This window comes from Emys orbicularis, chromosome 21, assembly GCF_028017835.1.
Source record: "Emys orbicularis isolate rEmyOrb1 chromosome 21, rEmyOrb1.hap1, whole genome shotgun sequence".
Taxonomy (NCBI): domain Eukaryota; kingdom Metazoa; phylum Chordata; order Testudines; family Emydidae; genus Emys; species Emys orbicularis.
The window spans coordinates 1,933,365-1,947,744 of record NC_088703.1 but is presented as its reverse complement, the minus strand read 5'-3'; the positions used below and the strand labels follow the sequence as shown (position 1 = coordinate 1,947,744).

The 14,380-nt window shown below is 44.0% G+C and overlaps 1 protein-coding gene across 1 annotated transcript in view; it reads right to left on the bottom strand.

Moving 5' to 3' along the window:
- Positions 1 to 267: 267 nt before the first annotated feature.
- ZNF541 (zinc finger protein 541) overlaps positions 268 to 14,380 on the bottom strand; it is a 35,936-nt gene continuing 21,823 nt past the window's right edge. The window contains exons 13-15 of the mRNA XM_065421042.1: positions 7,490 to 7,573; positions 1,844 to 2,025; positions 268 to 370 (exon numbers count right to left, since the gene is read on the bottom strand). Coding sequence (XP_065277114.1) covers positions 268 to 370; positions 1,844 to 2,025; positions 7,490 to 7,573 — 369 coding nt within the window. The remainder of the gene's footprint in view (positions 371 to 1,843; positions 2,026 to 7,489; positions 7,574 to 14,380) is intronic.

Sequence of the window (14,380 nt, the reverse complement as noted above, 5' to 3'; positions counted from 1 at the left end):
GCCTCACCAGGTGCTTCTGCACTAGGAAAAACAGTGAGTGTTTTTCTGCAGTGCCAACAATGGTATAAGCTGAAGTGTGGGCTGGGCACACTGTCATGTCAGCTAACCCTGCACAGAGCTGATCAGCAACTGATCAGATGCTAACAAACATTTACATATTTTCCAAGCTTAGACAAGACTACCACCACTGATACCCTGCGTGGTTTCCCAGTTACCATTGGAGAAGGTCAACGTCTGAGTTAGTTTCTTTCATCTTTGGCTCATTTTTTAATGTTTTATGGGCCACTTAATATTTATCAGCGGCTCCATCTGCTCCTGCACGCGGTGGCATTTCATATGAGCATTCCGACTTTTTATCCTGTCGAACACCCTACAAGTTGACAGAAAACAAGGGCCAGTTATTAGTTTTCTTAACAAGGCTAAATAAAATGGGACTCGCACACAAAAGCTTTCCCCAGATAATGAGCAGAACAGACTCTTTATTTTTCCTCTTAATTTTTAGGTGTGCGGTGCACATGGACTTGAGCGACCAGCATATGGTGAAGTAAAGGTTAGTACTATGGAAGCTTCCCCAGGCAGCTTTGCAATTGCACCTCACTCCTGACCAAAAGCACGGCTTGCTATTCTCCTCCCACAACCAGTTCTGCCAATACATCTCAGTCCCTCGCTGTAATACTGTCTCTTCCTTTTCAGTCCCATTCCCACATCTCCTGAACAGGACCTACAAGCAGTGTTGCATTGTGGTAAAAGATGCATTTGTTTTGTAGTGAAAACAGATAGGGAAATAGACCTACAAGGAAAGGGGGATGATCACGGATGGGTTGGCAACAGCCAAAGGACCTATTTCCTTTTAGTTATATGATTCTCCCACAATATCAATGGCAGCCATGGAGCTAAACTCCCTACATCTCTTTAAAAATGTAAAAAGAACAGGAGTACTTGTGGCACCTTAGAGACTAACAAATATATGTACTCCTGTTCTTTTTACGGATACAGACTAACACGGCTGCTACTCTGAAACCTTTAAAAATGTAGGGGTTAGCCTACAGATGAAATCGGATATGAATCTACAGCTTCAGGGTTCGTTAATTTAAAGGGACATAAGTAACTTTTGTAAAAAAAAAAATCACTCATAGACTCATAGACTTTAAGGTCAGAAGGGACCATTATGGTCATCTAGTCTGACCTCCCGCATGATGCAGGCCACAAAAGCTGACCCACCCACTTTCCCTTAACTCAGCTGTTGAAGTCTCCAGATCGTGATTTAAAGACTTCAAGTCGCAGAGAATCCTCCAGCTTGCGACCCCTGCCCCATGCTGCGGAGGAAGGCGAAAAACCTCCAGGGCCTCTGCCAATCTACCCTGGAGGAAAATTCCTTCCCGACCCCAAATATGGCGATCAGTAGAACCCCGAGCAATTTATCACATTTTTATCTGAAATCATTTTGCCTTTTACAGTTAGAAATAACCCCTAACATTACAACATGAAAGAGATTAGGGGGAAAAAAACATTTTCCTCTATTTTTTTCTCATTTTTTTACTTTGTGCACAGTCAGTTTTGTAGTTTCACCTTTGCCAATTTCCCGTTTGTGTGGGTCTTTCATGATGAAATGGGGGAGAAAAAACTATTTTTTAAAAAGTTATACATGGTCATAAAATCACACAAATTGGCTAGGTGGCTCAGGGAGAAATGCACCATGCATTTAACTCATTTAAAAAAAATCATTAGATTTTGAAGTAAATGGTGCTCCTTTAATTAAGAATGCTTTATTTATAAATACAAACTGAATTAAGCAGACATGTAGAAATCACTGAACAATGCAAGATTAATAATAAAGCCATACCTTTCACACTCTTTACATGGAAATGCACCCTGATAGTCTGTGCCCCCAGGCTGGTCTGGAGTTCCCCTCTGACTGCAGGCTGGACTGTATGTCTTGTGTGATGCTTTTTTGTAATTCTTTGACTTTATCTTCATGTCTTGTCTAGGCAGATAACCATGCATTTTCTTTGGGCTGCATGCAATCTGCAAATTATGGAATATTTGTTAAAATAGCAATCTTTCCCCCTCAGAAAGGTTTGCATTGTTGTGGTTGGATAGTTAAAAGGAACTGAAGTCAAAGAAAATTAACTCTAAACTTTTTAAAAGCTGCATGCGTGTGCTTATACACATGCGCACACACACATACATACTATGATACAGTGCCACCTCTTTCAGATCCTGATTCAGGAAAGCACTTAAGTGCATATTAAGACCCACTGAAGTGAACAGGAAAATATATCTATGCTTACCTGAAAATTTCCTTTCACTGAATAATCTGTTCATTCTAACAGATCCATTACAATGGGTGCTTCAACCTGCTTGCAGGTGGGAGGCAGAACCAGACCTGTCAGTCCCTGGCAGCTGGGAAATGCCCCACATCCAGCTGAAATAGCTTTCACAGCCAGGATAATGCAAATCTAGTTTCTTAAATTACAGACTATATTAAATATACTTGGAGGAAAAAGCACAACAATTTCTCCTACTGCAAAGGATAGTAAATTCCATCTATTGACAACAAACCCAAATCACTGGACATCCATTTCCATCTCTATTCCGGACCATCTGTTGTCTCCAGCGTGGCCAGATCTGCAGACCTTATCATTTGAAGAAAGGAAATTTTCAGGTAACCATGGATAAATTTTCCGATTCTTCTTCATGCTAAGGTCCACAGATCTGTTACAATGGATTTTCATAACAGTGTGCCTCCAAGATAGGAAGCAGGATCATTCTTGAAATGTGGACATCTACTACTAAGTACATTATATATAAATATCTCCTCCATCATCCCCTGGCACTGAGGTGTGGAGAAGACTTCTCCCAAAAGAAAGGAAATGGCACTGAGTAAGACTGGATGACCAATATGCAGAACTTGACGAATTAATGGTTGTCCAGTAGATCTTAGAACAGGAGATATGATTACTCTGTCCTGAGACTGTCCATGTCCCTAAGGATTTGACTCTAATGCTTGACTGAAGGTGGCATATTTCTTGAATTTACTTAGAGAATGAAAGTTCTAACAGTTCTGAGGACTACTGGTCTGAATGAAAGGTATGATACTAGGTCTGGTTAGAGTAAGCTTCCAACTTCAAATGAAAAACTCAATCTCATTGGAGAAAGTGGCCATCATGAGGCTTACACTAATGGATAGGAAGAATAATGACACCTGCAAAAGGGTGATTCCATCTAGGTAGTGCTGTAAGGCACAGAATGAGGTTCAAAGGTTGAGCGATATCACCTTGCAGCATTGGAATAAAGTTGATGCCCTAAGGAAGCATTTAATGTTGGTATTTGTACATAACTTCCTTTTCTTCAACGTGCTGAAAACATTATACTACAGAGATTTGACCTTTTTCTTGGGCACTCTTGCGCATCTACAAGAAAGCCCTCCTGGGGTAGGGCTACCCAAGGCTGTGTTTCACTGGTTTAACATGGTAGTTAAACTGTGGACTTTCCAACAATCAGTAGACTAAGTTCAATTTGTTGACTTCTCTTTTGGAGTCCATGAGCACAAAAATCACTTCATCCAGCTATTCATTTTAAACCATGCCTAGAGGGATCAATCCACGCCTACGGCCAGGTCATTTCCGTATTGATCTGCCCTGTGGGACTCCGCGAAGGTGACAGAAGGAAACAGTGCTGATTTCATTATTAATTTATTTCCCCTTGAGAATTTGTCCCCAGGATCCTGCTTCAGAGGAGGAAGCCAAATTGGGCTTAGAGACTGCTTTGAAAATATTTCCAGTGGCTAGCGATTTCTCTGTCCTCAAAGAGGCCGAGTCTATTTGTCTCTCCTTCCCCACATGGCTTCTCAGGAAGGCACTGGCCTGCAGCTCAAGGATGGACTCCCCAGCAGCCTCTCTCTGTTGCTTGGGATCCACATGGGCAAGATAGGTCTGTGTTTCTCCTGCAGGCCTCAGCCTGGGATATGAGATTGGATCCTCGGGGGACAGGAGGGAGGAAGCATTAAAGAGAAGGGCAGAAGGAGGAGGGAGCTGGGCCCAAAGGTCCCATACAGAACTCTCTGGTGTTAGTAGCTTCTGTGCTGTGTCTGGTGCCCTCCATCTGTGACCCATGGGGAAGCGAGGGTACAGCTGAGCTCGCCAGTCAGAGGCTTGGCTGCTGGTTCGGGCTATAGGAATTCAGAGGAACTCAGAGGTGATCTTCACTTGGGACCGCACGAGCTCTCCAGAGAGATGCTCCAGAGAGATGCTTGATAAGTGGAGAAGCAAGAGACATGGACCCTTCCTCTGGCTTTTCTGGGCCTAACTCCCTCCCTGAAGCCTCCAGGGAACCAATGCCCCAGTGGGGGAAGTAGAGCTGAGACGGACAGTTTCTCCCCAAAATCCAATGCAGCCCTGGGACATGGCTGGGAATTACATAGACACATTATTAAGCCCAATTGTTGGTCTTAAAAATTTGAACTGAAGTTTGGAATTTCCCTCAGCAAAGCTGCAGCAGGGAGGCCAGGGGAGCCGCAGGCCAGTGGCGGGGGACAGAAAAAACTGGAGAGAACTTGAGGAGGTGAGCCATTGCCCTGCTGCCAGGGACTGGCAGGCTTGGTTCTGCCACCCAGCTGCAAGCAGGCTGAAGTGCTCATTGTAATGGATCTGTGGTCTTTAGCACCAAGAAGAATGGGCCTGGTTCTTGTTTACATCAAAGGCTCTTTACACTGCTCTGGAACTTTAAAGGGGCCATAGTGTGAATGAGAATCAGGCTCAATGGGACTTAGGCATGTTTAAAGTTAAGCTTATGCTTAAGTGCCTTCCTGAACATCGACGGACGCAGACATGTACTTAAGGGTTTTCCTGACCTGGGGCCTAAAGTCTTGTCTACACTCATTTTTTTTGCCACCACTGCCTGTGACAGCCCAGCTCCACCAATGGTAACAATGGCTGGAGTGCTCGTGTATTCAAGGCACTGCCAGCCACCGACATTTTACGCATCATGTCATGTAAACCTGCTTTGAGCAGGGTCAGACAACAATGCCATACATGGAGCCCTGTCTATACTAGTGCTCCCACTGTTGCTAACGCCAGTAGAGCTGACCCTGGGATAGCAGCTGAGAAACTGACGTCAAAAAACCCTAGTTCAGGCACCTCTAAAATGCCCAGGCTGCCAGAGTACATCAAACCCAGAACAATACGACCCTCCTCCTGACCTACAACTTACAGGCCTGGTCCTGCAAGGCTCTGAGTGTCTTCTGCAAGGTTTAAAGAACACAATTCTCACTGAAGTCCATAGGAGGTGAAGGGGGCTCAGCATGGTGTAGGATTGGACCCTATAGCATTAAAATTTCCCACCATTCAGTATGTCAGTGAAACCCTGTTTATCCAATGTGTCTCAGAGAGATCAAAAACACTGATAAAAAAGGGGAGTGTGCAAGAGGAGCGCAACCGTGATTTGGATATGGGAATTTTTCATTAGTTTGGTATGATTCTCACACACACACACACACACACACTCTCTCTCTCTCTCTCTCTCTCTCTCTGAGCCAAAAGGCACTGATGTCAAAGTGGGTCTTTGCATTAACTTCAAATGGCTCTGGATTAGGCCCACCATCCTGACCAGCTATCATGGTGATAGGTTAAGGTTAAGGTGGGCACAATTCTCTGCTGGTGCAAACTGGCAGAGCTCCACTGAGTTCAAAGGAACTGTGCTAATCTACACCGACAAAGAATATGACGCCAAGTCTTCTGTTGCCTGCTTCAACAGGATAAAGGAACCATTTCTGTATTTAATATTTAGAGTTTTAGGATTCCATAGGCTACATATGACCCTTCAGAGTATCATTTGCTTGGTGTGAAGATACTATAGTTTAATCATTCCCACAGACTCTCGTTTTCTGCTGCTATCTTGCTTCTAGGGCTGGTATTCATAAAGGATTGATACCAGTGCTGAAAGCATAAATTCCGTCTTACTTCCTTACTAAAGGCACAGGAACTAACTTAAAAGGAACTCTTGTTAAACAAATAGTCCTATTAAAGACTACATTTTCCATGCACCAAGCTAACATACACACTCACACTGATGTGAATATATTTATAGCAAACATGAATTTGCCCAGTGAACTCTTTTGAACAGTGAATACCGAATAAAAAATAACTCCTGTAAATGAACTGGAAAAAAAAAAAAAGCACAGATCTAGTAAATGATTACAAGTTATGTGTGCTATCATATTAGGTGAAATTGTGTAGCCCAACTGTGTACGCACCATCGCGTAATCGGGCCTGCCAGGAGTGAGGCTGGTCCTTCACCTCCTATTACCGGGTCCTCAAGGAAGGGTGTGAGTATGTTAGGTTAAGGTACTTATAATAGAAATGTTGCCACCAGAAGTTTTGGAATTCTTTTACTGTTTTGCAGTTATAAGTTTCATTGCATTTCTTATTTTTATGTTAATGTCAATAAAGATTTTATCAATTTGGTATTGTCCTCAGTGTACATGTTCTTGCCAAGCACCCCGAGAGTCCTCTCCCGATCTAGAACTCTCTGAGTTCTTGAACTCTGTAGTGTGAATTGGATAAGAACCTATAAATCTTCTGGTCGGATGCAATCAGTGGCGAGCCATAACAACTAACCCATCAAATTCAGGTCAACAACTGCAAAGTCCTCAAATGAAAAACCTGTTAAATGGCCATAGAGCTATAAAAATAACAAACATTTGGGATCAGATTTTTAAGGATATTTAGGTACTTATTTGAATTTTCAAAAGCATCTAGGGATCTACTACCCATTGATATTAATGGGTCCAGGTGCTTTTGAAAATTCAAATAGGCACTTAAATACCTTTTAAAATCTGGCCCCTGGTGCACTGAAGCTATGTGCTCATCAAGTTTCTGCTGCAAAAATCTTTCTGGTAAATCTTATTCCCCACTTGCTGCTGTGAAACAGTTCAGCGGTGCAAGGGCCCTGTGTCATGTACTTAGCAGTTGTTGGTGGCTTTTTTTGCAGAATATTGGCACGTCAAAGATGGCACTGCCACATCAGCAACAACAAGTTTAATGCTGACAGCATTACTAACAAGGAGCTAGGGATTATTTTAGATGGTTAATTAGGAGCTAAGAGTTATCTTAATTTTCTTGTTTTAATTAGCAATGGTGTCATGTCAAGAGCAAATATTGTTACATAACTTCCCTGCGAGAGTAATGGGAAACGTTAGGCATGGTATAACATGCCAACTATTGAACAGGGTTTGTTTGAGATTTTTTTGCAATATTATTTGGTAGGTCTCTGCAAGTTAAACAAGGTAGCAACAGAATATTAAATAGGAAGGTGTTTCCTGGAGGGAGCTTGCTGCACACATGAACTCCACATCTCCTAAGGCAATGGAAGATCTTTAAATTAAAGACTTGAATCTCAGACAGATTCGCCAAGCAGTCTTTTTCTACCCTTTCTTCTGTCTTTTCTACCTCATCCTTCTCTCTTCCTTGAACTTTTTTCTATCACTTACTTTTGGTCGACTGAAGTCAAATTTTATTATTTTTTTCCAGATATAGTAATATTCAACACACTGGGACACATTCTTAGTCTGAATCTATTGGGAAAAAACAGAAGTAATCCACCATTAATATATCAGAAGTAATATAGTTATTTCTGCAAAACACAATACAAAAACTGTGTCTGTGGGGGATTTTTTTCATTCCCACCAACAATGGGTGTTCAGAAATTAGGGGGAGAGGGACAGTTCAGTGGTTTGAGCATTGACCTGCTAAACCCAGGATATGTTTGTAAAGTGCTCTGAGAGCCTTTAATACAATCCCACACTGCTACAGCTGCGATAAGCAGTGGTGCCTGAGCCGGATTCCTCTCATTATAAAAGAGAGGAGTCTGCTGACAAAGCATTCCCCTGGAAGGACTCTGGGAGCAGTTTCCCACCTGGGTTGATTTGGTGACTTCCCTGGCAGGCTGAAAAAGGTGTTTGATAGGGGTTTTGGAGAAGGCTCAGAGTAAGCTTCCCAGAATGATGAATAGATGGAATGGATATTTGGTAAGTGGCTGGCTAAGTTCCTGTTTGAATAATTATTTTAATGCTGCTGGAATTTTCTTGTAATACTACTTATGCATTAGAGCAACCTGTGCCTTCTATAGGCATCATTTTATTAGAAAGAAAGAAAGAAAGAATTAGTGTTTGAATTCTAATGCACAGAGGATTTGAAATATAAGAGACACTGTAAATTGGTTAAGCACAAAATTTGATTGTCCCTGATAAGGAATGCTTTTTAAAAATACAATAGTTAAACTCTTTATAGAAATCATATAAATCACAGAAATGTAGGATGGGACGGGACCTCGCTAGGTCATCTAGTCCAGTCCAATGCACTGAGGTAGGAGTAAGTATTATCTGGACCATCCCTGACTGATGTTTGTGTAACCTGTTCTTAAAAACTTCAAATGACAGAGATTCCACAACCTCTCCAAGTAATTTGTTCCAGTGCTTAACTACCCTAACAGTAGGAATTTTTTCCTAATGTCTAACCTAAATCTCCTTTGCTGCCATTTAAGCCCATTACATCTTGTCATGTCCTCAGTGGATAAGGAAAACAATTGATCACCTGCCTCATTACTACTTTAAGATAGTTATCAAGTCCCGCACAGTCTTCTCTTCTGCAGACTAAACAAACCCAGTTTTTTCAATCTTTCCTTGTAGGTCATGTTTTCTAGACCTTTAATCATTTTTGTTGCTCTCCTCTGAACTTTCTCTAATTTGTCCACATCATTCCTGATATGTGCTGTTCAGAACTGGACAGAGTACTCCAGTTGAGGCCTTATCAGCATGGAGTAGAGCAGAATAATTACTTCTTGAGTCTTGTTTACAACACTCCTGCTAATACATTCCAGAATGTTGTTTGCTTTTTTTGCAACAGTATTACATTGTTGACTCTATTTAGTTTGTGATCCACTATAACCCGCAGATACTTTCCTGCAGTACTCCTTCCTAGGCAGTCATTTCCTATTTTGTATTTGTGCAATTGATTAATCCTTCCTAACTGTAGTACTTTGCATTTGTCTTTATTGAATTTCATCCTATTTATTTCAGACCATTTCTCCAGTTTGTCAAGATCTTTTTGAATTCTACTCCTATCCTCCAAAGGGCTTGCAACCCCTCCCGGCTTGGTATCATCTGCACATTTTATAAGTGTACTCCCTATGCCATTATCCAAATCATTTATGAAAATACTGAATAGAACCAGACCCAGGACAAATCCACAGGTGCCAACTTTCCCCCTGCCCCGCCCCCATTCCAACCCCTTCCCCAAAGTCCCCGCCCCGGCCCCACCTCTTCCCCGAGTGCGCCGCGTTCCCCCTCCTCCCTCCCAGCGCTTGCCACGCGAAACAGCTGTTTCGTGGCACAAGTGCTGGGAGCTAGGTGGGAAAAGCGGGCACGTGGCGCGCTCAGGGGAGGAGGCGGAGCACAGGCGGAAGTGAGCTGGGGCAGCAGGGCGGGGAGCTGCACCCACCAATTTTTCCCCCATGGCTGCTCCAGCCCCGGCGCCTATGGACAGATCCCTGTGCATCATGTAACGTGCAGTATGCAAGTCACGGTAACAGCATGCACATGGGAGAAGGGTGCCCTATTTCAAAGCACATCACTGCAAACACTACAGTGGTTTGCTGCAAACTGAGGGTGTAGCATTCTTGGAAGGTATCCCATGTTCCTTTGTTTTGCTGTCGAGCAGTGTGCATTCTGGGATTTTTCTCGCTGTGCATTGTGGGATGCATAGTGGAAACCAGATGAGTTCAAATTTTTACAAAATCCCATGATTCATCTGTCTCTGCCCTGTGCTTCCTTTGTGGGTGAGCTACCATCAGTTCTGAATTGCTGTTAGCCAGAATGGACACATCAATGCTCCGTGCTGCTATTCTGGCAACCTCAAATAGGCAGAGGCTGCTTGTGTGCTCAGCACACAAAACTGGATGAACTGGCTTTGGACTTTGTTTGCCTCAACACTGAGCAGATGATGTGGCAGCTGCAGCAGCTTCTCCAGCAGCAGGCGGGTCTTCAGTGGTGGGGAACTGGGACGTGGATGAGAAAGAAAAGGAAGACACCTGGCAAGTGACAGAAAAGGACTGGTTCTTGGAGCAGTTTCATACCATCTAGCGCCGTTTCTGGGCTCAGGAAACAAGCACAGATTGGTGGGAAAGGATTGTTCTGCACACCTGGGATGACCAACAGTGACGAGAGAATTTCAGGTTCGGGAAGGCAGCCTTTTTGGAGATATGTGCTGAACTAACGATAGAGCTGCAGCGGCAGTTTACCAACATGTGATGCCCCATACTTGCAGATAAGCAGGTCACCAAGGCCATCTGGAAGCTGACCACCCCCAAATGCTACTGGTCCGCAGCTAATCAATTCAGTGTGGAGAGATCCACCATCAGGCTCATTATCATGAAGGTGTGTGATGCCATGGAAGAGGTACTATTGCACCGAGTAATAAAGCTTGGTAATGCTCAGGAGGTTATCGATGGCTTTGTACATATGGGATCCCCAAACTGTAGTGGGGCAATTGATGGGACCTATGTGCCTATTGTTTGCCCCTTACACCAGGGCTTGGTGCTGACAAACAGAAGGAGACAGTGTCATGGAGAAATACCCCTAAGGGCTTGTTAACCACTCTGGCAGGTTTACAAACCTAAATGCCAGGTGGTTTGGAAGGGCCCACGATTCCAGGATCTTTCGGAACTCAGCTCTATTTAACTCAATGGAAAAAGGACTGTTTGCCCACGGAAACACTATGGACATTAATGGTGTGGATGTTACTCCAGTTATCTTGGGAGACTCAGCTAATCCTCTGCTTCCCTGGTTAATGAAGCCATTCACAGGCTGCTTGAACAGAAGGAAGGAACTATTTAACTACCACCACAGTAGTTACAGAATGACAGTGGAGTGTGCATTCGGCCGTCTGAAAGGGAGATGGCACTGTTTGTTGAATAGGTTGGAAGCAACAGAAAAAAGCATCCTAAAGATTACAGCAGCAAGTTGTATTTTGCACTATATTTGTGAGAGTAAGGGAGAAAGCCTTAGTGATGGGTGGGAGGTTTAGGTGCAAAGACTTACTCAGCAGTTTGAGCAGTCAGTGAGGTATCCACTAGAAAACACAAATAGCCAGGCAATATTGTTTGGGATGCCTTTTGTTCTTATTTTAAGTCTCAGGCCTGAAATTGTGCAGCTGTACATCCAGCTGTTAACCCACGGGGGGCGGGAAAGTGTTGGAAGTTTTTCGTGCGTAAAGTGTTGTTTATGGGCAGCGGAAGTGCAACCCTGTGGCAATCCCTATTTAAACGGGTCTCTTTGCCTACATGTGTATGTAAAAACCTAAGAATAAGTGCAATTAATGATTTTCTATGTGAAATGAGCTGTCAACTCCTTATGAATGAAGTTTTCAAGGTTTTTATTATTTCACCTACTATGTAATAAACAGAAAATACATCTTGAAGTGAAATGGTAATGAAAAATGTTTTTAATTATGAAACAATATATTAAAACACATTCTATTACCTAACTACAAAGAACCCTTTCTTTTAAATAGCAGCAAAACAAAACAGCACAGCACAACCGGACAGGGCAAGACACAACACATGCAGCGGAGGGGCTTAAAGTCACAGGCAAGTATTTGCCTTTGCTCTAGCTCTTCTTCTTGTTCCTAGGACTTCTGGTATTGAGTGGCAAGGCTTGAAGTTACTGGGGCGATAGAGAGCTCAAAAGGGCTGGTGTCCCAGCTGGCACTGTTCTCAGTTCCGTGAGCTTGCGTCTGTGAAGAGAATGGCCTATGGGAGCCCTGCTGTAGGAGTTAATGTGGTTCCCAGCAGGGGCTGCATAACATGGCTGGGTGTTGGTTTGCAGTACTGCACTGCCAGCTGCCCTAAGAGTGACATGTGCTGCAGCAGGGCATTTCGGCTTTGTGTTGCCTCCAGGAGTTGCTTCTCCATCTCCCTGTCTTTTTCCATACTGGTTTTGTCCATGCCAATGAGATCCCTGGCAACTGCAATGCTGCCTTTGGCCACTGCAACAATCTCCCTGTAGAGCAGCTTGTCTGATTCTCTCTCCAGCCTCAAATGCTGCCTCCACCTCTCCGCTATTTTAAATGGTGTGTGCGAATATTTCATCTTGAGTTTTCCGTTTTCTCTCCCACAGGTTAGCCAACTGCTCAGCCGCTGGTAAAAGCCCTTCTCCTTGAGGGTCTGCCCAGTGCACATGCAATGGTTGTGGGAGTTAACAAATTCACAAGCAATTACTGTTCATATTCCAGTGAGGCTGTGATAGCATTTTTCTTATTTATGCACATCTGGCTTTCCCTCCCTGAAATTCTCCCCATTCTCAGGAGAACCTCAGCCATGGTAAGTGGTGTGTGTAATGGCATTTTTGTCTGTGCAATATATGCTGTTTGACTGTGCCTTGGACGCCGGCCAGCAGGAGAGAGGGAGCTGAGGTTAGGAATGATGTTCCCAGTCTGGCTTTGGAGTTCTGCTGTGCCTTGGTGTTGCTTATATAGTGCTGTAAGGGAGAGTGGGTCGAATCTGGAGGTGAGCTGGATAGTAATATCCTCTCCCTCCCCTTTAGGCTGTCCTGACTCTGGATGACCCGAGGCAGGTGACGAGGAGGCAGAGAATGGACTTACTCAAAAAGACAAAGGGCACACCAGTGAGATGCGCAGTCAAGTTATTCACCAAGATGGTCCCCCAGAAGTGCTGCAGGAGCGAAAGGGGATCACAAACTATACCAGGAATAGTGCAGCTTTTCCTCATAATCTACAAACAACAACTGAGCAATTTCTCACTCTTACATTTTGCTTTATCTCCCCTGTATGGGGAGACATGGTGAAAGTGCAGAGAAAAACTGATAGGGTTCTGCAATGATTGCCTGAAGCATTTGCTTTTACCAATCTAGCTCTATGTAAGCCTGTGAAAAGCTGTTAAGAGTTTTGCTATCCTCACAGCAAAGCTTTTTTACTGTAAGAAGGTGTGTTACAAGGCATTTATACCTCAGCAGGGAATTGTACTCTTTGTAGCTTTATGGGCATGCAATGTGCATGTCTACCCCATACAAAGTGAAAACGCTAACCAACTGCTTTTCCTGTAACCACTGTCTCAATTCACTTTTGCAATTTGGACAAAAGAATGTTTTCATTATTTGAATCTTCCGTGGGAGGTGGGTGGCGTGGAGGCTGAAGCTGCACCATGCTGTCAATCACCATTTTGAGCTGGAGAATGGGGTTGGGGGGGGGGGTCGCTGGTATGGACAGCTGAGGGATGGGCATGTGCCTTCCACAGCGTGGGCCTGAAAATGGTTGGTAGTCGGGGTTTCAGCATGAGATAAGAGATGAACTGCCCAGCCGAAGTCACCGCCATTTTGGGAAGGCATATGGGGGAGGGCAGATAGCATGGGCCGATGGAGGGAGGCAGGGATCTGGGACTTACATCCACCTACAATGGCTGCAGCCATGAGGCACCCAGAACAGAAGCTGGCACAGCAGTATAGCTTAACAATAATACATTAAAATGTATATATAAAATTATTAGTAATTTTTAAAAACCATGCATGCAAGCTTCCCTCCATAGGATCAACCTCCTCAGTCCCGTCTGGGTTGCTGTCTGGGAAGCATGGTTGGTTGCAGCAAGGCATGATTCAGGCTTGCTTTCTATCTGGCTGGCATCAGGGCGTGAGTCTTGAAGGGACCCTGGCTTTCCAGGGAGATCTCTTCACTGGCGTCCTCATGCTCCTTTTCCGATGACTCTTGTTGATCTTGCCAGTCATCCTCGGAGAGGGGTGGGAGGGAGAAAGCAGGCAGCAGGATCCACAGACTGCATGAGTTGGGTGGTCATGTAGTTGTGTAAAATCCTGTCCAGCTCTTCAAAAACTGGACAAGTTACATGTCCCTTGCCAGACTTTTTCCTTTATTGGGCCAACTTTTGTTGGTGAGAGAGAAGCTTTCGAGCTGACACAAAGCTCTTCTAAGCTTGTCTCTCTCACCAACAGAAGTTGTTCAATAAAAGATATTACCTCACTCACCTTGTCTTTCTAATATCCTGGGATTAACATGGCTATAACACTGCATATAACAGATATCTTCCTGTCAACTCTCGTTTTAGCATAGGTCCTCCTGACCTGTTTGCTCTTTATCTGGTACTTTTTGTCATCACGGTCATGGCCCCTCGAGGACATCTGCCTAGCAATGTCGACAAGATCTTTATTCTGGTGGCTGGCCATATGAGCTTCCTGCATTGATGCTTCTCCCCAGATGGCGATGAAGTGAGGACTCAGCTCAGCTCCAAGCAACTGCTCGAGGCATGTTGTAAGGATTCTGGAGTATTATTGCAGCTACTGTGATACAGTGGAGTCGCA